General features: G+C 39.8%; 1 protein-coding gene across 1 annotated transcript; it reads right to left on the reverse strand.

The window, feature by feature from the left end:
* Positions 1-314: 314 nt before the first annotated feature.
* On the reverse strand, positions 315-9,287 carry LOC122931377 (chymotrypsin-like elastase family member 1). Its single transcript, XM_044285449.1, has 7 exons — positions 9,248-9,287; positions 6,613-6,713; positions 3,514-3,614; positions 2,378-2,503; positions 1,678-1,814; positions 887-1,032; positions 315-608 (listed from the first exon to the last, which is right to left on the reverse strand). The coding sequence occupies exons 1-7, from the start codon at positions 9,285-9,287 to the stop codon at positions 315-317; spliced, it is 945 nt and encodes a 314-aa protein (XP_044141384.1).
* Positions 9,288-10,203: the final 916 nt, after the last annotated feature.

Genomic DNA, 10,203 nt, shown 5'->3' on the forward strand with positions numbered 1-10,203 from the left:
GTATGGCCACTTCTCCAAAGTGTCCCTGAAACCATTTTTCAGCAGGACAATGCCAGACTGTGCAGTGCATGTGCTACTGTGAGTAGAGTATGTGGCCTAAACATGCTACTATGGCCTGCAGCGTCTCCAGACTTGTATCCTATTTAGCACATCTGGGACTTCATTGGTTCGCAACTGCAATGGGAACTGCCAGTAGCCAATCTAGATAATGTGTGTACTCAAGTGAATAGTGGAACATTCCTCAGATAACCATTGATAATCTAATGTGTTTCTGAGCATGGCCCCCATACTTGATACTGAATAAATTGAGATGTTTAATCATCATCAATAAAATGTCTATCGATCCTGTGATTTCCATAATCCCATTCTTCATAGTGTTCTAGTTTCAATGTTGAGGTGTGTATACAGTTGATACATATGAAAGTTTTTTTCCTATGACGTTCATATATGTTACTTACGCTGTTGATCCAGGAGATGTAAGAGGAGGTTTTGGTGAATACGGATGGTTTCTGGTAATAGTTGCATCCAAGAGAAGATCCAAAGCTGACAATACCATGGACTTCATACACACCATTAACAGCACAGTTGAGGGGTCCACCGGAATCACCCTAATATAAAGTGATGAAGAAGAAGTTCAATACACATTAGTATTTTTTTTTATTCCAGTGTATAGGATATGTATATTTCTGTAAGGCCTCTTGCACACAAACGTATTTTCTTTCCGTGTCTGTTCCGTTTTTTGGGGGGACTGTATGCGGAATTATTCACTTCAATGGGTCCCAAAAAAATACAGAATGCACACGGATGTCATCCGTATTTCTTGTGGATCCGTTTTTGCAGATTGTAATTCTGTATTAAGAAAACATTGTAGAAAGATAGAACTTACATTGCAGGAAGACTTGATTCCATCTCCACCAGCGCAGACCATGGTGGTCTTGACAGTTGTACCCCACCAAGCGCTGAGAGAGCAGGTTGCGTGGGCAACGACGGGCAGGGTGGCTTGTTGGAGAATAGCAGGAAGGGATCCACCAGCTGTAAAGAAAGTATAGTTATTTAGATCACATACATTTAGCTTGTGCTCTAATGTACCTTGCAGCAATTATCATACTAAGATTAGACTAGACTAATTAGACTAATTTTGAAAGTTCTGTATATCTTGGGGATGTTTCATCACTTGTCATGCAGGATGTGAATGGGTTAGCGCTACCGCTTGATATGGTGACCACCTCCTTTATCTTTTTAATTAAAAGATTTCTGGATATTCGGTACCAAGAGACATAGAGAGCTAGGTTTTTGTGGCCAGTCCCTCCCTTGCTTTTTTGCCACTGTCTGGCCCTGTCAATCAAAGCAGCCAGGGCGGGGCTGGCCACAGAAAGGAGTGGAGCTTGGGTGCAACAACAGCAACGCTGACATCTTCATTGCACCAAAGGCCTAATTAAGAAAAAGTATCATAACTTAGGAAGAGGACCTCAGATCAACAAAAGACAAATCGAGATGTGTGCATGCAAATAGTTGCATAGGGAGGTCATTGGTGATAGATTCCCTTTAAGGCACAATATAGTTGGCATCCACAATGGTTCAAGGATGGCTCGTTATATATCCAGTACATTTTTAAAATTACTTTCTTAATAACCAATTGAGCTCCTTGATTGGAAATATGGTATACAAAGCACTTACTGCTGGTTCTTCCCCATCCTGTAACGACACAGTTGTAGTTGTTGGCCAGGGTAGCTCCACTTGCTGGCAGGGTGGCCAGTTTCACAGCACTGTTCAGGGTAGCACTGGAGGCCAGCCACAAGACAGCAATATCGTATCTGTATGGAAGAAGATACAAATGTATTCTTGGACAACATACTGTAGCTGGTCATAATCATAGCAATATAATCAAGATATCTTGACCATAGGTATAATAGAGGTAAAATAGCTTCTTGAGTGCAGGTACTGATGTGACCTAACAAATTATTGGTACATATGGCATAGGACTGCTATGGCTGCCACTAGATGTAGCTCAATGCAAATAGATTTTTACTGCTGCTTCTGCATTCAGTGGTAATTGCATGACTTCCCATGCACTGAGCTCCTCCTAGTGGTGGCTGCAGGCAGCCAATTAAATCAAGTAGGTGTTTTTGTACACCCCTGAGCTGGTGATGACTACTATATAAACAATAAAAAATAATGAAAATGATAGTAACTATATTACTTTCATAGAAGTATTAGTTATACTAGCGATAATACTATTTTTATGTTTTATAACAAGTGCAATCCGTGAATGTAATTTTATTTTAGATATTATGTAATTGTGAAATATGTGTTATGGATTTATGTAAGTGCATTCATTTGCCTATAAAATAAAATTGCACGTCAGTCAATTTCTTACCCAGCAGCAACATTGTTGGTGTTCCAGCTAGCGTGTTTCCTGATGGTAGAGACGGAAATGTACTGTTCAGTGCCATCGGTAGCACTAAGGCTGTGTTCTCCAAGGGCCACACGGAAGGAAACAGTTCTGTAAAAGAAGACAAGACGGAAAAATTATATTTAGAGTGTGTCCATTTACTTACATAATGATTTTTCCTCTAGCAGGGGGTGCTGCATAGCTATTGAAAATCACCCCACTTTTTCTTGTTTTTAACAAATTTATTCTCTAGACATAATGCAAAGGGCAGTTGCGTGTTGGTAGCACATACATGCTGACAAATCTGGCACAAATAAAGTCTGCCAGTATTAGAACCTGCTATTACCTGCTAACATCCTAGCCTTGCCCAATTGTATTAATCGTATACTGTACGTCTCTGTATAGTTGCATCCGATTGTATTTGTTGATGGGTGATGAAAGGGCCCTTGACTTTATAATGACTAGGCTGTGGTTTTCCTGCAATGTTGTGAAAAGTGGAGCAAAATGCTGCTGCAAAACCACAACCTGTTGCTGCACCCTACACTTAAAGGGGTTGCACCATGATTAATGTGAAAATGACGTGTGACGTGTGGATAATACACAATGGTCTCATTCTAACAAACTTTGAATAAGCCATGTACCTCACATGGATCTACAGATCTCCCTGTTCATTGCTTCAATTGCTCTGCTAGATTTATATCAAGCTGGCAGCTTAGGGGGCATGCACTTTCTTAGGGGGAGAAAGTTGAAAAATGGAACTGAGCATGTGCTTCCATCTCAGTGAGCAGGACAAAGTAATTAGAAAAAGAGCAAACAGCAGGTGGCGCTATACAGATAGATTTAAGTGAATAACTCAGTGGCTGTACTACATTTTTTATTACATGCAGCTACAAAGGTATTCAGATCTAGGTGCTGGTTTGAAAAATGTAGAATATTTTTCACGGGGCGACCCCTTTATTTTACTGTCTGTATTATGGCCAGGGTGCAAGAGCCTTCAATGGTACTACTAAAATCACTGAACTTTTGTAGTCTACATATAAATACTTTCCTTGAGATCACCTCAATAATTTCAATATATAATATATTAAGATAATATAATAGGATGATATTAGAATGATTACCTGTCCACACAATGAGCAGCGGTCAGCACACGGTTAGCACGGATGAGGGAGGCTCCGCAGGTGTGGTACCAGCTGCTGCCAGACAGATACTGAAGAGAAACCTGGAGAAACCCAATAATAACAAATATTATAAATTACACCTAACTGGCTGCAGCAGGAGACTCGCCCTCTGCTCTGTCTGCTGTAGGTCATTAAACCCATCATTTATCACAGAGGTCGACCACCTAAAATATAGCTTTTAATGGAAAATATTAAAAATTACCATAAATCCCTCACATGGGGACAATAGAACAAGAAAGACAAACAAACACGTACAAAAGGACTAGGGTAGATCAAGAACAGAGGGGAAAAGATGGTATGGCAGGGAATGGGCAGGCCAGAAGGGTCCATAGTGTACCCTAAGGTATCCCTTCCTAATGATCAGCCCAGAGATGCAACCAGATGGTGGGAGCACTCTGTCCCCGTACCTGCCCTAACTGTCCTTACAACAGCCCTAAAACACACAATAGACCCTTATGGATGCCCAGGTTATATAATATAGTAAGATATAAATACCAATGGTATTTACCATGTGAGGGATTTATGGTAATTTTTAATATTTTCCATGAAAATCTATATTTTAGGTGGTCGAGACCTCTGTGATAAATAATTCGTTATACGAACATCATTAACATATTTTTTCATTAAACCCATCCCCTTTGCTAATCCCCACACTCTCTGTAGTTTCCTAATTTAATGTTATAGAGATCAGTAGTAGAGTAACCCCTCTCTTCTTCAATCCTACAGACTGAAAAACTGTGGGGATGAGACTACCTCATGTACAGTGGTCCCTCAAGTTACAATATTAATTGGTTCCAGGAGGACCATTGTATGTTGAAACCATTGTAACTTGAGTAATCAGTTCCAAAGGCCCAAAATGTAATCCAAGATAACAACAGAAAATGAAGATTTAAGAACAATGAGCAGATAACTAAGACTGATAAAACGAGTCCTTACATATAACATTCAGAAATAGCTGTTAACTAACAACTCATACTGCTTTTTTGCCAGAGAAGTGGCCATGATTGGTTGGATCTGAGTCTGAGATATTGTATGTTGAGTCTAGATTTTAAAGCTGGACATAAATTTTAGATAACTGTTGAAAGAACGTCGGATCATTGTATGTTGAGTCTATTTTCAACAATGGCCTAGGAAAGGCCATTGTATGTTGAAAATTTTGGGGCACATTTACTAAGGCTGACTTTTTATGCCGGTCTTAGTCTTACTTTGCGCTGCTCTTAGATTTGTCTAATTGATGACAAGTGTGGGGATTCGCTCTGGTAGTTAGGATAAGCAGGCGCATTACAGAGGCAAAATACAAGTTCGTAATTCAAACTTCTTCAGTGTTTATTCACACATGATGCAAAAAAAAAAAGTCACTTTTGGCCTGGAACCTGGGGAGTAGTCACCCACCCAGCACTTTGACTACTCCCAGTAAGAACTGATCCAGATCAGCTATTACAGCCATGCTAAGTACCAAGGTGTCAAACAGCAACTGCTGCTGACACATAAAAACCGGCTCTTATTCCACCAAGGCCAGAATCCTCGGTGACACGTACCTATCATCCAAGATGATTCCTTGTACCTTCTAACACAAGGCATACGTCTAATCATAATTTAGGCACATCTATGGCAGTTCTTGCGTCTGGCGGAAGTGCCCAGACTGGCTGACTGCCAGGGCCTAGCATAGTTTTTTGCCAACATTTATGCCTGTTTTCAGATGCAAATGTTAGTAAATTTGCCAGGCTGGAGTCCTGGCCCTTGACATACCCTGCTCTACCCCGTCCAACTTATGAACATGGCATAAAACCGGCTGTGCGACCAAATATTTGTCAGTCGATTAAAAAGGCGACTTGCGACTATTTTTCAACTAAAAGTCCCCAAATAAATGTGCCTCTGTATCTTGAAGCCACTTTAGGGGTCAGCTCATTTAGTAGTTGAGGTTACAGACTTAGTAGAATAATAGCAGGTTTTCATTCCCCAATTGTAGGGCGGATTATCGTGGATGAGCATTCATATGAATACTCATTCCTGAAAATTTACCTGTGTAAAGGTGCCTCAAACAATCATTAAAGCAAACATCTAAATTATTGTTTCTCGGCAGCAGATTGTATGGTGTAAACAGTGCCCTGCTTGCCAGAAATAATGAATCTGTATGGAGCTGAGTGGGTGTCTGCTGTATCATACAGCAGCACCCAGCCACAATGGCAGGAATGGTGATCTTGCCGAACCCCTTCATTTACCCCTTCGGATGCTGTGATCAACATTGATCGCTGCATTTGTAGAGTTAGGCAGAGGGATGCAGCTCCCTCTGCCTTCCGATCAGAACGCCCACTGTGAAATTGCAGGGTTCTGATCGGTTACCATGGCAGACTGGATGCTGCTGAAACCTTCCAGGCATGCCATGATAATCTGCCTTCTGAACTATGCACAAGGCACAGCTCAGCAGGGATAGTGCAAAAATCCTATTTACCCTATTAAATCTTTTTACTTTCTTGACCATTTATCTACATTTTATTTTTGCTCCGTTAGAGCATTTTTTTTCTCTTAGAAAGGAAACTACAGCTACTGTTGATTCCTTGCCTCTGCCCCTACCTATATTTTAAGGTGGGTTTTCACTGCCCGATTGTAAGGTAGATTGTCGGGGACAAACGTTTGTATAAATGCTCGTTCCCAATAATCTGCCGGTATAAAGGTGCCGCCAATCACCCAATGAATAAGTGAAACACATGATTATCGGGTAAAACAATCGTTCATATGGACACCTCAATGATTGCTTTTGAGTAGCAGATCATGCGGTGTAAACAGCGACCTGCTGCCCAGAAAAAATTAACTTATAAGAGCCATTGCTCATCCCCATACAGTGAAAGGGATTGTTGCATGTAAATGGAGCTCTTCACCTCCACTGACGAGCATTTGCTGCAATGGGCCATCTAAACAGGCCTTTAAGACTTAATAAGGCAAAATCTTGGTATTCAAAACACTGATTCTTTTATCTTTCAAAATTATATTTTTATATACAGATTGTCACATCTTTTTAACATATATGTGAACACTGACCTGCCAGGGCCAGGCATTTTTTGCGGCGTTAGTTCCTCCTACCACACGTTCATTGTCATTGTCAACGTCTTCAAAATAGCGGACATCATCATGACATTGTCCTACAATCAGAATAATTCAGATATTAAAATATGCATAGGCTATTGTGCAGAGTAAATATTTTGCCGATTTTCTTATGTTTCTTAAAACAAGGAGGTGTTTTAATGAGGTAGAGATGTTAAATTATAAGTGCGTGGAATGGATTTCCAGAGAAATACAGACGTGGACAAAATTGTTGGTACCCTTTGGTCAATGAAAGAAAAAGTCACAATGGTCACAGAAATAACTTTAATCTGACAAAAGTAATAATAAATTAAAATTCTATAAATGTTAACCAATGAAAGTCAGACATTGTTTTTCAACCATGCTTCAACAGAATTATGTAAAAAAATAAACTCATGAAACAGGCATGGACAAAAATGATGGTACCCCTAACTTAATATTTTGTTGCGCAACCTTTTGAGGCAATCACTGCAATCAAACGCTTCCTGTAACTGTCAATGAGACATCTGCACCTCTCAGCAGGTATTTTGGCCCACTCCTCATGAGCAAACTGCTCCAGTTGTGTCCGGTTTGAAGGGTGCCTTTTCCAGACTGCATATTTCAGCTCCTTCCAAAGATGCTCAATAGGATTGAGGTCAGGGCTCATAGAAGGCCACTTTAGAATAGTCCAATTTTTTCCTCTTAGCCATTCTTGGGTGTTTTTAGCGGTGTGTTTTGGGTCATTGTCCTGTTGCAAGACCCATGACCTGCGACTGAGACCAAGCTTTCTGACACTGGCTAGTACATTTCTCTCTAGAATTCCTTGATAGTCTTGAGATTTCATTGTACCCTGCACAGATTCAAGACACCCTGTGCCAGACGCAGCAAAGCAGCCCCAGAACATAACAGAGCCTCCTCCATGTTTCACAGTAGGGACAGTGTTCTTTTCTTGATATGCTTCATTTTTTCGTCTGTGAACATACAGCTGATGTGCCTTGGCAAAAACTTCGATTTTTGTCTCATCTGTCCACAGGACATTCTCCCAGAAGCTTTGTGGCTTGTCAACATGTAGTTTGGCATATTCCAGTCTTGCTTTTTTATGATTCGTTTTCAACAATGGTGTCCTCCTTGGTCGTCTCCCATGTAGTCCACTTTGGCTCAAACAACGACGGATGGTGCGATCTGACACTGATGTTCCTTGAGCATGAAGTTCACCTTGAATCTCTTTAGAAGTCTTTCTAGGCTCTTTTGTTACCATTCGGATTATCCGTCTCTTAGATTTGTCATCAATTTTCCTCCTGCGGCCACGTCCAGGGAGGTTGGCTACAGTCCCATGGATCTTAAACTTATGAATAATATGTGCAACTGTACTCACAGGAACATCTAGTTGCTTGGAGATGGTCTTATAGCCTTTACCTTTAACATGCTTGTCTATAATTTTCTTTCTGATCTCTTGAGACAGCTCTTTCCTTTGCTTCCTCTGGTCCATGTCGAGTGTGGTACACACCATATCACCAAACAACACAGTGATTACCTGGAGCCATATATATAGGCCCAATGGCTGATTACAAGGTTGTAGACACCTGTGATGCTAATTAGTGGACACACCTTGAATTAACATGTCCCTTTGGTCACATTATGTTCTGTGTTTTCTAGGGGTACCATCATTTTTGTCCATGCCTGTTTCATGAGTTTATTTTTTTACATAATTCTGTTGAAGCATGGTTGAAAAACAATGTCTGACTTTCATTGGTTAACATTTATAGAATTTTAATTTATTATTACTTTTGTCAGATTAAAGTTATTTCTGTGACCATTGTGACTTTTTCTTTCATTGACCAAAGGGTACCAACAATTTTGTCCACGTCTGTATAACATAATTAGTACACTCAGGTATTATTAATAGTGTGACTTACCGTATACTGCAGCAATAATGATTTAGATTTAGATTAGTTTGAATCAATAAGGTTATCAGTGTAGAATAGAATACTATGTGGAACCTGGATCACTTAAAGGGTTATTCCCATTTCAGCCTCTCATAGCTAAGATCAGAATAATCCTCTCCAGCCGGGGGTTGTCGAAGATACAAAAACATCTCAATGGGCTGTGCTACTGTTTGTGTCACTCCGACACCATTGAATGGGCTTTGCAAACAACATAGTACAGCGAGCCGCTCTGTTTCTGTTACTTGGAAAGCATCAAATTATGTCATGTTCATGTTCTTTCAAAAAATGACTCACTAGAAGAACTTGGCTGAATACTATTTCAGCAGACAGGTGTAATGAAAAAGAGGCAAAATTTCTATACATTTCTATTAGAAAGGAGTGAATCGATACTACCAATTCAGAATTCATTCTGAATTTCCCCAAAAAATATGATTCCTATGAGACCTTAGAGTGTTATTTACCAATTTTAAGGGCAATTGGAGCATATTTAATTACGATTAGAATCAATTTGAACCCAAATCAAGTTTTTTTAAATCAGAGACTAAACAAAATTTGAAGAAATTAGCTCTTCTATAATTTCCACCATTGTCAAAAATATTGAAAATTACTTTCCTTACTAGATGGTAATAAAGTACAGTAATTACACTGCAAAATACAGGAGAACTTACCGCAAATGACAAGAGCAGCTAGCACGAGAAACCTGAGCATTGTGAGATGATTCCTGAAAAATCTCCTGTGCAAACCCATCGGTGGTGTCTCCTTATATACCATTGAAGCAGTGCTAGCTGATAGTGGGAATATTTCCAGGTGTTGTACAGTAGGAATAATCAGTGGTAAATATAGGCCCAGTTTTCCTCAAGGACAAGCAGCTTATATAACTATAAGTTTAGTACCAGAAGATTGTGGGCCTTTGCCCTAGGTCTGATCTACCATTTGCTAAGCCATTATATTTCCCCTTTGATTAATACATCTAGTCAGTCAATATTTTCTCTTTTTTTCCAATGGGCAACATTTTATCAATAAATCAGTGACTCCATGTTATTTGAGGCAACCCATTGAAAGCATTAAGAGGGAATGCAAGATAGCAGAACATAGGGAATGTAGCTGAAAATGTAAAGGGTTTCAAACACTACTCGCAGTGTTACGCCTCATTCACACAGTCAGTGTTTGGTCAGTGATTTCCATCAGTGATTTTGAGCCAAAACCAAGTGCGGCTCTAACCAAAGAACAGGGGCAGATCTTTCACGTATAGCTTTCTCGTGGAAGCTCCAATCCTGGTTTTGGCTCACAATCACTGATGGAAATCACTGACCAAAACACTGACGTGTGAATGAGACTTTAGTCATAGTCTATGCTATGACAAAGACCGCATGTAGCGGTTGAAATATGTAAGCGATGGAGTCTGCCTCTACCAGGAGCAATTGTTTAATGCTTATTTGAATAAAGTTTACTATTTTTACTACACACTGGATCAAATTGGTTACAGTTTTGAGGATATTATAGAGCAGGAGGAGCTGAGCAGATTTGTATGTAATTTTATGGGGAAAAAATTCAGCAAAACTTTTTATTTAGTTGTTTAAACCTTTTTATACTTAGGAGTCATGTAGGCAGTTCTACTGCAGCT

The sequence above is a fragment of the Bufo gargarizans genome, chromosome 3 (assembly GCF_014858855.1).
Source record: "Bufo gargarizans isolate SCDJY-AF-19 chromosome 3, ASM1485885v1, whole genome shotgun sequence".
Taxonomy (NCBI): Eukaryota; Metazoa; Chordata; class Amphibia; order Anura; family Bufonidae; genus Bufo; species Bufo gargarizans.